This window comes from Cnephaeus nilssonii, assembly GCF_951640355.1.
Source record: "Cnephaeus nilssonii genome assembly, chromosome: 1".
NCBI lineage: Eukaryota > Metazoa > Chordata > Mammalia > Chiroptera > Vespertilionidae > Cnephaeus > Cnephaeus nilssonii.
The window spans coordinates 23,951,679-23,968,117 of NC_137072.1; the positions used below are offsets into that span (position 1 = coordinate 23,951,679).

Genomic DNA, 16,439 nt, shown 5'->3' on the forward strand with positions numbered 1-16,439 from the left:
ATCAAGTAATTTGGAAGATAACAAAAGCAAACAAAATAGATTTGATTAAAAGTCAGGTTTCCTTGTCAGGCTAATTAAAGTTTAATATAATTCTGAATGATATATTACATTCATTCTGGGCATCTGAGTTATTTTTCTAAAACTCTGATCTGAACATTTCACTTTCTTGCAGAAAAATCTCTGAAACCAGAATGGCACAACTCCTATCAAATGTGCCTGAAGACATAGAAGAGATGAGATCCCTATCTGAGAGTTTACCTATGAATCACCTTAAGCTCAGACAGAAACTCTCCCAAGACAAACTAAAGGTTAAACATGCTTTAAGACTGTGACAGTGGTGGGATGTGAAGGTTAGTCAGTATGAAACAGAAGAACAAGCATCTGTAACAGAAGCAGGTACAATTGGGAGCCTGTAAACAATGATTTAATCTCTCTCCTTCCCAGGGTTAGGGCTCTCACTAATGTGCAGAAAGGTACATGAGAATAGTAGAATTTGAAGACGTTAAAGAATTAAATCATGCCACTGTCTCCCAGCCTGATTCTCTGATCAATTACCAACTTTCTGGATATAACTGGCTTTTCTTTTAGTGCTCAGACTTTGGGGAAACACCAGTCAGAACCATGTGCTCAGATCTTATGAAGACTGCACTTTTCATTGTAAATATAAATAAAGACATAATGATTTATATATCAATCTCTCAAAAGCAAGATTCCTGTGAAGTCATCCCTGAGGGCTTAATTTATATTATATATAATGCCAAGTTTAGTTTCTACTGTAGCTGACTTGATATTTTTGTGGAATAGAAACCATCAAGCAAAAAATAAATAAAGGAAAGTGAAAGATTTTGAAAATACATAGTCATTTTATGAGGCTGTTTGGCCCTAAGAGCCACACAACCTTATTTATACTTTTAATACTCTATAAATGTTTTCTTCAAATTTCCACAGGATAGTGGCAAAACCTTTTTTTTTCTTCCTACCTATATAAATTATTCTACTTTTTTTTCTTTTTTTTTTGGGGGGGGGGGTAGTCAAGTTCAGTCTCTCTTTTTCCATGAAGACATCTTCAAACATTTTATTGTACCTCCACCTATCTCTAATAATAATCCTTGGATATATATATATATGCTTTTGTTTGTTTACTTAATTTTTTTTCTGATGGAGAAATTCTCATAATAGCAATAAGTACTAAACTTCCTGAGTGAAAACAACTGGTATTTTACTCCTTTTGAATTATCTGTGGATAATAATCATGAAATTTCCCAATGGTTTCCAAAATTGCAATATTTACGGATTATACCCACAGAATAAATTCTCCCTACAGTTCCAAGTATCCTTCCATCTCATTCTTACTTCACCATCTTTCTTCCTCACATATCCCAAGTTGAATAAATTCAAGCACATTTTTGGTCTTGTCCTAACCATTTCATTTTCCTTATTGAATCTATCAGAAGTTGATCATAATATTTCTGTATTTACCATACCTTGCAGTTTTTGCTTCTTTTACTTATGACCGGGCTGGAAATTCTGGCTGCTCTCATGGGCTGCTGAGGGAACAAGCTCTTTATGAAGATGTAATGACCAGACGAATTTCGCAAGGTGTGGTCAGCAGCTGGCTCTGTGCCTGCAGCAGGGATGCTGCTAGCTTTCAGATTCCAGTCAAAGTCATCATCCTGTTCCTGCTCCCAGGAACAGAGATCAAATTCAAAATCACAGCAGCCACTGGAGGGACCTGGAAAACATTTCCCAAATTATGGTAGAAAGAAAGAGGAAATTAGCTGACTTAAAGACATGCAATCCAAAATCACAGTGATCTTGCCATGTCACTGTAATATACAAAACTTTGCAACATACAAACAGAATATTTTAGTTTCCTACACACAGCTATTTCTGTGGTTTGCATGAGTTTATTTCTCCACAAATCTGGTCCCCAGTCTCAAAATCGATGAGGAAATATTTTAGCATTACACACATTTTCTCCTCCAAGTACCTATTTGGTCAATGTGATTTATTTCCTCTGTCCTTCATCTTTGTTTCTCAGGGCTTGGTAGAGAATTTAGCAAGTTTATTATTCTGCAATACAGTCTGGCTTGGGAAATGCTGCCTAAAGCAAAAGTTATTAATCATTGCAATTAGTTTGTAAATATAGCCTCATTTTAGAGATGAGAAAATTGTAAAACAGAAACGTAAGGTAAAAAGTGAAATAATTTGAATTAATTTATTATAATAAGTTGCAGAAATTAAATGTTAAGTTGCTTTAAATACCAACTATCTATCTAGTATTTTAAAATATTTTGTTACTAACATTGCTTAAGTTTTTTCTTCCATCTCAATCCTTATTGAATTTCTGCCTGAGGGATCTATGTACTTCTGATAAAGTGGTATGGAAATCCCCAACTATGATAGTGTGTTCATCAATTCGCTTTGCAAGTCTATTAGTTTTTGTCACACATGGCTTGACATTCTGTTGTTAGGCACATACACATTATAGACTGTCATGTTTTCTTGAAGAATTGACCCTCTATTGTTATGTAATTCCTTTATTTACCTTTGACAACTTTCCTTCTTTGATGTCAGCTCTGTCTGAAATTAAAATAACTACTCTTGCTTTCTTTTGTTTAGTGTAAGCATGGTATATACAGGTGTTCCCCCAAAAATGTATATACACTTTAACAGCTGGTAGCTCAATTTTGAAAATTAAATGTATTTTAATAAACACTGCCATTATATTACTCAAAGTTTGTGTATACATTTTCTGAGGACAGCCTATATTCTTCCATATAGTTACTTTTAATCTATACATGTTTTTATATTTAAAATAGATTTCTTGTAGACAATGTATAGTGGGGTCTTGTTTTTTGATCTACTCTAAAAATTTCTGGGGTTTTTTGGTGCATTTAGACCACTGATATTCAAAATGATCATTGAGATAACTGGATTAATATCTACCATATCTGTTACTGTTTCCTATTTGTTGCCCACATTCTTTATTCCTATTTTTATCTTCTATAGTTTTTCTGCCTGTTGCAGTTTTAATTAAATATTTTATATAATTGCATTTTATCTCCTCTCTTGGCATGTTGGTTATGCCTTTTTTAAACTCTTTTACTGATTCCCCTAGACTGTTACATTACCTTTACAAATAATCCAAACTCACTTTAAAATAATATTATATTCCTTCATGGATAGTGTGAGTACCTTATAATAATAATATAATCTTAATTCCTTCCTTCTATCTCTTACACCATTGCCATCATTCATTTCACTTGTATATAGGCATACGCAGGTGCAGAGCGGCCGGGGCGTTCCGCACCGCCCCAGCAGCTCCGGGCCTCTGGGCAGTGTGGGAAGGCGGAAAGGCGGCTCGGGCCTGAGTGAAGGCAGAAAGGTGGTTCCAGCCAAAGCGAAGGTGGTGCCGGCAGCCAGGGGAAGGAAGGCCCATTCTTGCATGAATCTTCGTGCATCGGGCCTCTAGTGTTATATATAAGAATACACAATTGAATACACTGTTGTTATTTTATTTTAAACAGTAGATCAATTGGGAGGGAGTCGATGGGAAAAAAGGGGACATCTGTAATATTTTTAATAATAAATATAAAATTTTTAAAAAAGAAAAAATTGAAGTTTTTATTTCATCTTCACTTATTTCTTCTTCATTCCTCACCATCCTTTATGTAGGTCTGATATGTATCATTTTCTGATCTATATCGTTTTACTTCTCTCTAAAAAACATCTTTTAACATTTCTTGCAAAGTAAGTCTAACAGCAAAATATTCCCTCACTTCTTGAAACACCAGTCAGAAAGTATAAGTGCACCCCTATATTCATTGCAGCATTATTTAAAACTAGAGGCCCAATGCACGAAATTCATGCATGGGGTAGGGGTGTCCTGCAGCCCAGCCTGCACCCTCTCCAATCTGGGACCCCTCGAGGGATGTCCGACTTCCCATTTAGGCCCGATCCCAACAGGGCAGTTGGACATCCCTCTCACAATCCAGGACTGCTTGCTCCGAACTGCTTGCCTGCCTGCCTTCCTGATTGCCCCTAACCACTTCTGCCTGCCAGCCTTATCACCCCCTAACCACTCCCCTGCCAGCCTGATTGATATCTAACTGCTCCCCTGCCAGCCTGATTGCCTCTAATTGCCCTCCCCTGCCAGCCTGGTCCCCCCCAACTGCTCTCCCCTGCAGGCCTGGTCACCCCTAACTGCCCTCCCCTATAGGCCTGGTCACCCCTAACTGCCTTCCCCTGAAGGTCTGGTCACCTCTAACTGCCCTCCCCTGCAGGCCTGGGTGCCCCCCAACTGCCCTCCCCTGCAAGCCTGGTCCCTCCAAACTGCACTCCCCTGCTGGCCTGATAGCCCACAACTGCCCTCTCTTGCAGGCCTGGTCCCTCCCAACTGCCCTCCCCTGCTGGCCATCTTGTGCCCACATGGGGGCAGCCATCTTTGACCACATGGGGGCAGCCATCTTGTGTGTTGGAGTGACAGTCAATTTGCATATTACTCTTTTATTAGATAGGATAGAGGCCTGGTGCACGGGTGGGGGCCAGCTGGTTTGCCCTGAAGGGTGTCTCAGATCAGGGTGGGGGTTCCCTTGGGGCATGGGGCGGCCTGGGCGAGGGGCCTGTGGTGGTTTGCAGGCCGGCCACGCCCCCTGGCAACCCAAGGGGAGGCCCTAGTATCTGGGATTTATTTATCTTCTATAATTGAAACTTTGTAGCCTTGAGCAGAGGCCAGGGCTGGCCAGGGCACAAAGCTTGGCTCCCTCCATCACCAGGGGCAACCAAAGCCTCCAGCTGGCTCCAGCTCTGTGGCTGCTGCCCTTTTTGTTGGGATTTATTTATCTTCTATAATTGAAACTTTGTATCCTTGAGTGGAGGCCAGGGCAGACCAGGGCAGGCAGAAAGCTTGGCTTCCTCCATCGCTAGGGCCAACCCAAGACTCTGGCTGGCTCCAGCTCCTTGGCTGCTGCCATTTTTGTTGGGTTAATTTGCATACTTGCTCCTGATTGGCTGGTGGGTGTGGCTTGTGGGCACAGCGGAGGTACAGTCAATTTGCATGTTTCTCTTTTATTAGATAGGATAGCTAAGATTTGGAAACAGCCCAAGTGTCAATCAGTAGATGAGTGGAACATTTACACAAAGGAATACTATGCAGCTATAAAAAAGATGGGTCTCTGACCTTTTGAGACAGCAAGGATGGACCTGGAGATTATTATGCTAAGCAAAATAAGCCAGTTAAAGAAAGACAAATATCACATGATCTCACTTATATGTGGAATCTAATGAACAAAATAAACTGATGAATAAAACAGGTCCAGAGGCATGGATACAGATCTCAGAGTGAAGGGGGGAGGGGAGTGGGAAGAGATTAACCAAATAATTTATATGTATGCATGCATAGCCCATATACACAGATAATAATGAGTTGAAGGCCTAGGATGGGATAGGAGACAGGTGGAGGGGGGCAATGGCTAAAATGGGGGATATCTGTAATACTCTCAACAAGAAAATTAAATTTTTTTTAAAAAGGTCTTTATTTCTCCTCACTTTTGAAGGATGATTTATCAGGATATTAATTTTGTGTTGCTAGAGTGTTTTGGACTTGTTTTCCCTTCAGCCCTTTAAATACTTCATTCTACTCTTTTCTTGCTTCCATGGTATCTGAGAAGTCAGATGCACAGTCAAACTTAAGTTCTTCAATGTCTCCCATCTCGAACAAGTTGATTATTAACCAAGTTATTCATGGAAAATATTTCAGTTGTCAAACAAAACTTCAGTTCTAGACCAGACAATCCTTTCATGCTGATACCTGTCTGAACAGTCATGTATCTCAGGAGACAACGGAGAGAATGTGTATGAGTAAGTTTACCACTAAACCTTGTGCTAGGAATTTTTTTGTGTGTTTTTTTCTGCTTATTATTATTAAATATGTACAGTAAATCACCATAGGCCCTAAAAAGGTTATTGATAGCAGCAAAGTGAAAAGGAAAGTTGTGAGAAGGATAGAGCTTAAAAAAGAAATATGGTGGAACCTCAGCTTTTGAACTTAATTCATTCAAGTAAATGTGTATGAAAATTTTCATTTTTTATGTACATTTCATTTCTTTTTGTTAAATTTTCATTTACATTTCATGTCCTTTTGTTTTTAATGTGTTTATTTATAGTACATTAGACATGTATTATATGTAAAAAGATTAAAACTGAATCATTTAGGGGGTCTGGAAAGGATTAATTCAATTTACATTATTTCTAATGGGAAAAAATGGATTCAGTTTTCAAACAAATTGCTTCTCGAACAGCCTTCTGGAAAAACTAAGTTCAAGAACCGAGGTTCCACTGTATTTCTTACTTTTGTTCCTCTATAGGTAAGGTGCTTTTTTCCAATGACTATTTTCAGGGTTTTACTTTATCTTTGATTTCCCTTTAGTTTAAAAATGATGTGCCCAATTGTGTGTTTGTGTGTGTGTGTGTGTGTGTGTGCTCACTGACCATTATATATATATATGCCTAAGTGACCATTATGACCAAATGACCGGAATGACTGAAACAACTGGTTTACTGGTCGCTATGATGTGCACTAACCACCAAGGGGCAGATGCTCAGCACAGGAGATGCCCCCTGGTGGTCAGTGAGCTCCCACAGCCAACCTCCTGTGGCCCCTCCCCCTCTAGCTGGCAAACCTCCCATGGCCCCTCCCCCCAACCGGCCAACCTCCCAGGATACCTCCCCCTGGCCAGCTGGCCCCTGATAGGCCTCGATCACCGGCCAGGCGAGGGACCTCACCTGTGCACAAGTTTGTACACCGGGCCTCTAGTCTTTTCATAATTTTGCTCAGTAAATTATAAAGCTAGCAATGTAAGCTAAGCTATTATAAAATGAAGCATTGTGTAATTGAGAAAACATATACAATTTTATGGTAAAGCTACTTTTTATAGTCTTTATTTTTAGTAAATATGCATAATACAGCATAAAAACCAATGTGTGATTAATTTGACCATAAGTTATAAAATATACTATTTAGAGTTATTTGATAACAGTAATTCTATATTAAGTTTTGTTTGAAAATTATAACTGAAAATGGAAATCTGTAAAATCATAATTATATGTGAGATGGTGCCGGGGCTGACTGGCAGACCCTGAACGATGGATGAATGATAACTGACACACATTTCTGTGAAAGATAAACTAAGGGTCTAGTTGGCCAAGAAAGCCCTGATTGCCTGCCTCGTTAGCTTTTTATTGTAACAACAGCTTGAACTAAAATTAACCTCTAGATACAATCAGCAGGGTAAGTATCCTCAAGAACGCACCTGCATCTGTAGTGTCTTTCAAACAAGGACATTTTGAAGTCTGAACATAAAGATTCTAGTAAAACACCCCGGGGTGGGGGGTCAGAGTTGTTTGGAAAAATCAAGGCAGGGGCTGCCACCTTCAGCAATGTTCCCCCAGAGCCCCCTGACCTTTCAGAGAATCCTCCTTACAGACATTCCAGCCAAGTCCCATGCTTCCCCACAAGATGGTGTCCAAAAACTAAAAATACTTGAGAAGAACTCAAGTTGCAACATGTCAATCTATATTTAGTTAAAGATTTCTCTGTTAATGAACAACTGCTCAAATGTTTATAGGCAATTTTATCTAAATGAGAGTAGAAATGATTTTGCCACCAAAATTCTCAGGGACCTGCCCTCCAATGCTAAGGCCAAAGGAAGGCAGAAATACATCCTAGCTGAAGTCATGGAGATTCCTGGATGAAGAATCAACTCTATTCTATTACATGGAATTACATAAGTTCTTAAAGAATTTCCAAATTGTGCTAGGCCACAAAACCATGTGTTTATTTTTTTAGGGATACATTCTTACAGTTAGCACAGATTAGATAAATATGTTTACACAAAATAATCTCTATTCTCTTTGCAGTTGATAACGTGGAGAATGTGAGAAAATTTTACCGTACTTTATATACCATTTTTAAGTGTATAAGACTACTAAAATGAAGATTAACTTAATCATATCCCCCGCCAAGAAACTTGTCCAACAATAAAAAAATGGTATAAAATTATCAATTTTAGCTTTTGAAAGAAGTAAACATTGATAAATGTAAGAAAGCATCGGGACTAATATGCTTTTTAAAATGGTTTAATGTAACAGTCAACCTAACACTGATGTATTTTCAAGGATAAAGACAATCTTTCTGTCATAATTTCTGTCACCAAATGAACAGGCTGGTGTTTTCTATCCAATTGCTAATTCCATTTTAAAATTACACTTGAAACTTATTTTGGTAATTTACTCTTTCCTAGAATAGACTGTAATTTGTAGAGCTTCTTTTAGTTCAGAATACTAAAATTCTCCTAGGTAGTATTTCAGAAGACTGAGAGGTAAATTTCAACTCAGCGTCTTGTTTAGAATCTGAACTGTTGACTTGGTTAAGAATTATACTGAAGTAACTAATTCAGTTGCCCTTGTGCTAGAAAATTCAGCAGCCCACAAGGGCTAGATTAACATTCAGACCAGCATCTAGAAAGGACATTTGTATGAAGAATGATGTGTGTGCTGCTAAAAAACAGATTTCATTTGGCTTCAAAAATCATACATATGTTGCTTTGTAAACCTCTATGATGTAAATCATATTTTTCTATTTCTATAAGTACTAAAGTTGGGATATATGTTTCCCCAGAAAGTTTAACTCTAACATCACTGGGAAAATACAAGCAAGTATAAGTTCTTTTTATTTCACATCACTGTGGCGAGAGAGAACAACTTATAATTTAATATTTATTATTTCCCACAGGTGCCAGGTGAGAAAACAGCCGTCTTCTGTGCAGATGCCAATTCCTGGCATTTCATGGAGTAATTAATGCCAGTGCCAGACAGTTATATCATCGGTAAGAAAATGACCACCTTTGTCTACAGGTGTATCATCAATCAAACCAGTTTCTACCTTTCTAAATGCTATAATTTTTCCATTGATCATTATCTTTATGAGCATGAAATGACTATTTCATTTAAAAAATAGATCACTTTAAATTTATCTTTATTGTTGAAAATATTACAGATGGCCCCTTTTCCCCACATTGGCCCCTTCTAGCCTGCACCCACTTCTCACCCAGGCCTTCACCACACTGTTGTCTGTGTCCATGGGTTATGCATATATGCACATAAATTCTTTGGTTAATCTCTCCCTACCCATCCAACCACTCCCAGCCTTCCCTCTCAGACTCAACAGTCTGTTCCATATTTCTATGTCTCTGATCTATTTTGTTCATCAGTTTATTTTGTTTAGATTCCACATATGAATGAGATCAAAGAACATAATGTAAGTCCTTTTAAAATCCTACCATTAAATTCCTAAATTTAAGATCTCACCATCTATTCATTTATTCATTCAATATAAATGTATTGAGCATATGCTATAAATAAGAGCACATTTAGGAACATGGGAAATTGACTGGAAAGAAGGATACTGTGTATTAAACAAATGTGTGTCAGATCCCGAGCTTTCACTTTATAAGTTATTTTATTTAAATCTCACACCTTTACATAATAGTTATTATTCTTATTTTTTGTTGATGAGAAAGCTTAAGTTTGGAGTTAAGTACTTTGTTCAGTATTACACAGTAAGTAGCAGAACTAGTTGTTAAGAGTATGATACAGCCCCTCTCCTACCATATGGAACCTTCTTTACCTATTATTTATTTAACGAACTCCCTATTCATTTTTTTTAGTCACGATCAACAAAATACTTAATTAGCAAAACAAAAAAACTAAACTACTAAAATTCATAGGATATATGACTCTGTTATGGTAGGCATAAAAGAGAAAATGACACTGAATATTGTGATGGTCTAATAATAATTAGAGCACTGTAGTATTTTTTAAACATTTAATTCCCATGTTTAAGGAAAATTTTGTTAACTGAAACCATTCAATGAGAGAAAGATTATATAATGGAGATCTAAAACCATGCATATTAGATGCTATTAAAAGATAGGATTCAAGAATATTAATTCTGATATCACAATTACTAACATGAGAACGGGGAATGTGAAAAGATGTGCAGAATTGATGGTACCTGTTTCCAATACTTAAATTTTTATTATCATGAAGAAGTAGAAGTTGTAAGAAATATTATAATAAAAAAACATACTGGGTAAATACGGAAACACTAATTCAATATTAGAATAAAACATTATTATATCTAGAAATGACTGACAGTTGAAAAGATTTTATATGTGAGGCAGTGTATTATCTCGTGTGAAAGTTTTCAAGCAGGAATTAGGTGATTCTCCATTGCCACCTCCGTTGTCTGCTAGGGCAGGAAAGTTATAGAAATGATCCCTTTATTGGTTGGTCATTCATTTCTCAATTCATTCAACAGCAATTAGTAGCTGTTGGGGCTGATTCAACAATAAACATGTCCTAATGGATTTCACTCACATTTTAATAGAATGTGATAAGTGCTAGAATGAAGATAAAAATGTATGATTCATTATAATTGACTAAAAGTGAATCCTTCATAGAAGTCTTAGTGTTAAATCCCTATTTCAAAAAGCTTGGACTAACTTCTATTAATCTCAACAACTCTATAATTCTTTGATTTCATGACTCAATTACTTGAACTCCACAGCATATTTTAACAAACTGTTTATATCATATTTATAAAAGGGTTAGAGCTATATTGTTTCTTTTTATTTAATTAATTGGCATTTTCAATAAATATGAATATCAAATAAAAGATTGAATGGAGACAAATTATCTATGGCAGAAATGAAACAATAAATATCATAGATCCTGTGGAAAACAAAGGGGTGATACTAGAATAATATGCACAACTCCACATGCATAAGTTCAACTACTTAGGTGAAATAAACCTTTTCCTGGCAAAGCAAAAGCTTACATAATGAAAAAATAACATGAGTAGTTTTATAACTACTCAAAATACTAATTTTCCTTACTAAGGAAACTGAACTCAAAGTTTTAAAATTCCTGAAAAAATTCCAGGTTCAGATAGTCAAACTGGAGAATTCTACCAAATTTTTAAGGCACATAAATCGAAGAGGAAAACTCCCAATTTTCAGATGATTTGATGTTTACATAGAAAAAAATCTAAGGAATGGACAACTGAAAAATGAGTCAACAAAAGTAAAGGACCCCAAATTAACATGCAAAATTAATTGTATTTATACAAACTAGCAACGAACATATAAAAACCAAATTTTAAGATATACTATTTAAAATCCCTCAAACAATGAAATATATAGCTGTAAATCTTAGGAAATATGTGCAGGACTTGTATGCTGAAAATTATAAAACCCTAATGAAGTAAATTTTAAAAATCTAAATACTGGAGAGACATTGTACTCATGGATTGGAAGACTCAACGTATTAAAGATAATTCTCTCAAATTGATATACATATTTAATGAAATTATCAAAATTGCATCATTTTTTGTAGATATTGGCATGATTTTCTAAAATTTATATAGAAAGCCCAGGAACTGAAATAACTAAAACAGTTTTGAAAAAGAACAAATTAGAAGAAATCACTCTACCCAATTTCAAAATGTATTATGTTATGTAGCTTTAGTTACCAAGACTGTGTGGTATTGCTGGGAAAATGGACACTTGGATCAACAGAATGGAAAACAGAACTCGGAAATTGCTTCACACAAGTACAACCCACTAATTTTTGACAAAGCTGCAAAAACAGTTAAATGAAGTGAGGAGAATCTTGTTAATGGTGCTGGTGCAACTGGATAGACAAAACAAAACAAAATCTTGACCCAAACCTTACATCTTATACAAAAATTAACAAAATGGATCATAGACTTAAATGTAAAATATACTATACAACTTTTAGAAGAAAAATTAGAAGAAAATCCTTGGTGAAGTGTTTTTCGGCATGTAAACAAAACCATGATTTCTAAAAGGAAAGATCAATACATTAGCCCTTATCAAAATATTCTTTAAATGTTTGTTCTTTCCCTGTTAGGAGAATGAAAACACACTCTGAAGCCTGGGAGTAAATATTTGCCACTCACATAGCTGTAAAATAATTTGTATCTATAATATATAAAGAACTCCAAACTCAACAGTTAAAAAAATCTGATTAGAAAACAGGCAAAAGACATAAAGAAACATTTCACCATAGAGGATACAGATGGCAAAGAAAGACAAGAGATGTTCATCTTCACTAGGTATTAGGGAAATGCAAATTAAGACCATTATGAGGCTACTCCACCCGTATAAGAACAACAAAAATAAATAAAAATAAAAATAAAATAATTACAATATCAAATGCTCACAAGGATGTGGAAAAACTGGATCTCTCACTGTCAGTGGCAATGTAACAAGGCACAGCCACTCTGGGAAATAGTACTATGGTATGTTATATCCAAAGCATCGAATACCAGTCAGCAATAAAAAGAACAAATAATTTGTACACAAACAACTTGGATAGATCACAAGGGAATTACGATGAACAAAAAACAATAACAATCTCAAAAGATCACATACTACATGGCTGCATTTACATAACTTTCTCAGAATGGCAAACTATAGAAACTGAGAATGAAGTAATGATTTCACAAGGTTAGGTAGGGATGGTGGGAATAAGTGTAATTCTCCAAGAGCAGATTAAGGGAGATCTTTGTGGAGATGGAATATCTTGATTGTAGTGATGATTACACAAATTTACACATGTAACAAAATCCCACGAAACTATATATACATGCATACTAAACCAAAGTTGGTGTCCTGATTTTGATATACTATAGTTATGTAAGATGTAACCATTGCATAAAGGTTACACCGAATTTCTCCTCTATAACTACCTATGAATCCATTATTATTTCATCTTTCCAAACTGATTAAAAGAACTATTGTTCTGTAAAAAGTATATTTGTTTTTGTAGGGGAAAAAAAAGATTTGGGGGTAAGTAATTTGGAAAAAATGCTATTAATAATATCAACTTTTTGAAAATTCACAATGCAGGAATTGATCCAGAAAAGCCCCTCATTCATGAGTTTGTCTTCCTTGATGACAACCTGATTTCATAATTTGGAAAACAGTATCCTAACACATATCACCTGAAACACTGAGTGGTGATTTTGGAAAGACAGTGAAACTTTCTGAGTCCCACTCAGCTAGAGGCTGCAACAATGAATTCATGAAGCTTCGCACAGCTGGTCCCTCCCAGAAAGCCTGGTTTATTAGCATGATGATACCTGACCTACTTTCTAATATAAGCTCCCAAAGACAACAGCAGCTACTCACAGACCATGGTTAATAAAACATGTACCTGAAAAAAACACTAGTTGTTTTCAAGGTGAGGTGCTGCTTTTATGAAAGCCCGTGCTGGGGTTAATATTCACAAATGACTAAATTATGTCCCTTCACCCTCCAAAAATGCTTTGCACTTATCTAACTCTCATTTGTAATGTGAATGTTTATGTACCTATCACATTTACTAGACAAAGAGCTCCACAATTATTCAGATAAGATCTGGTTTTTCTTTGTTTTTGCTCCAGGGCTTCTTATATTGGAAGTTCCCAATGTTTACCAAATAAAAAATGAAGGACAATGTCAGGTATTCAAGTGTTAATTACAGAATGTTGGCTTGGATTTATTTTATTTTTATTTATCTTATTATTATTAATTTTTTTTTGCTTAGATTTTATATGATTATTGACTAAGAACTAGGTAACTGCCCAGATCAGTGGTTTTCAGTGCCCAGGATGATTTTTTATTTTCTTTATATTTTCTCACATCAATTGTGACCTTTCAATAAACACTATAGTTTACTATCTATCTATCATCTATGTATCTATCTATCTATCTATCTATCTATCTATATCTATATATATATATACACACACACACACATATATATATATGTATATATATGTGTATATGTGTATATATATATACACACATATATATATTTATATATACAGATATATATATTTACATATACATATATGTACATATACATATATGTATATATATGTATATGTACCTGTATATATAAATATATATATATATATATATTGTATATACTATATAACAAAACCCTAATATGCAAATCAACCAAATGGCAGAACGACCAGTTGCTATGATGTGCGCTGACCACCAGCGGGCAGATGCTCAATGCAGGATCTGTCCCCTGGTAGTCAGTGTGCTCCCACTGGGGGAGCACTGCTCAGCCAGAAGCCAGGCTCATGGCTGGTGAGCGCAGCCTCTCCTGCCTCTGCAGCAGCATTAAGGATGTCTGCAGGCAGACATCCCCCAAGGGCTCCTGGGCTGTGAGAGGGTGCAGGTGGGCTGAGGGACTCCCCCTCCCCAAGTGCACAAATTTCGTGCACCAGGTCTCTAGCATATATATTTGTGTGTGTGTACAGACAGAGATTACATCTTCTGTTTAACACAAGAATATGAGGAATGGGATTTCTGCTGTTTATTTATTGATGCATACTACACAAACACTGCTTGACACATAACTTCTCAATAAATATGTTAAGTTAATTTTATATTTCTGTCTTCTTCATTTCTCTTGACCATTCTTGACAGGGTTTTGAAAATTTTATCAGTCTCTGCAAATCCTATCTTAGATTTGTGTTCTATTCCATTAACTTGCAGTATTAGATAGCTTCTAATATAAAAATTTAGTCTGTACATTTTTTCTCTAAGTATTCACTTACCTAAATCCCAGAGGATTTTATGCATTATTATTAAAACATATTCTAATTTTATTGTGATTTTTAGGGGGGCATGAGTTATTAACTGTATCTGTCTTTTTCCTTCCCAATAGCAATTTTCTAGCACTTGTCTCATAATTGATTTCCAGTGTAATTCAAAAGAGATAATCTGTTACTTCAACCCACTGAAATTATTTAAATTTGCTCAATGCTTAATGATATACTTTTTTTTTTTTTGGTAAATGTTCTGTGTGTGCTTAAAAACAATAGATATCTACAATTGGTACTGCAATATTACATTAGCCCATTAGGTTCAGATTACTTACCAGTTATGCTGATCAAATATTCAGCATTCTCACTAATCACAATGAATTAAATTATTTTGAGTATGCCTGAGATACTCTTAATTGTGTATCAATAATAAATATGCTCATTAGAACATACAGAAAAATAAAAATACGGTTATTTTCCAAAGAAACCTTTATATCATGGCAAAGATATTTTCAAATTAGATTTTAGAGTTCTCAGATATAGAAATCACTTTCTTCCTTGGCTACATCATATATTTTAGACATGGTATTTATATTATAAAGTAATAAATAATATAATAAATTTTCTTCTAGATTGTACTTTCAGAATCTACATTAATATATGAAAATTAAAGCAGCAGTTACATTTTGTTTACAAAGGATTATTTTCTTCTTTACCAGAGGTAGTCTACACCTTTAAAAATAGTTGAGTTTTTAAATTATTTCTGTTAGTCCTATGTGTCATTTTTCTACCTAATGATATTTCAGATGTTTTCTTAGAATTGTGATTCATGTTCAGTCTTCACTTAGAATTCTCAAGAAAATAAACAAATGAAAAACCAAAAATCCAAAGACTGTGGAACTTAAACCTAAATGCTTGGTTAGTTGTCAGCCAAACTTCTGAAAACAGTTCCTATAGTGATTTAAATTATTTTTCTTCCTATTCTTCTGGATCTAATTAGAGCTCCAATGTTTATAGTATACACAAGATAAATAACAGCACTCATAACTCAGATAGCAGATTTTTCCATTTATAATTAAAACATAACATTTAAGACCAGTAGAATGAATAAAATTTTTAAATACATAATAAAAATAAGCAATGCCATATAAAAAGACCTCATCATCATGTAATGAGAACCAATATAAAAATATGGGTTACTTTTAGAGTTTCTTGCATATTTTTTGTTAGTTTATTTGTTTAAAGAAGCTGAAAAAGTTTTCTTCTTTCTATGTAACATCTAGAACTAAGTCAGCTTTCTTGCTTTAGTATTGCTGATATAAGTAGGCCCACTCAAACTTTAAGTGATTTGGTGATCATTTCACCAAAAAACACCTCTAGCACAACCTTCCCTCCAAAGGCTTATGATTACTTTTGCCTCTATTTTCCATACAAACCAACTACCAAAACAGCAAATTTCAATACATTTTTAACCCTCTTAGAAAACCAGCATCCTTTCCCAAACACAGAGGATTCCTAGAAATTTCCACAATGTTAGAACCTAAATACAAAGAGTTCAAGAAAAATTTAGTCAGAAATTACTTGATTATTAAGTACTGAAAAAATTGCATTAAATTACATCTTGGAAAAAAGATATATTGGCAACATGATCCATAAAAAGTATAATATCTGTTCTGTTTCACTGATAACCTAATAGATTTGTGTGATATTCACATGAAAATGGCAATGGGAATTTTAAAACATTTGATGC

At 35.1% G+C, this 16,439-nt stretch overlaps 1 protein-coding gene across 1 annotated transcript in view; it reads right to left on the minus strand.

The window, feature by feature from the left end:
* Nucleotides 1-16,439, minus strand: part of MALRD1 (MAM and LDL receptor class A domain containing 1) — a gene marked incomplete at both ends in the record, with an annotated part of 625,033 nt that overhangs the window by 356,514 nt on the left and 252,080 nt on the right. Inside the window, one exon of the mRNA XM_079776420.1 lies at nucleotides 1,485-1,732. Within this exon, the coding sequence (XP_079632546.1) occupies nucleotides 1,485-1,732 (248 nt within the window). The remainder of the gene's footprint in view (nucleotides 1-1,484; nucleotides 1,733-16,439) is intronic.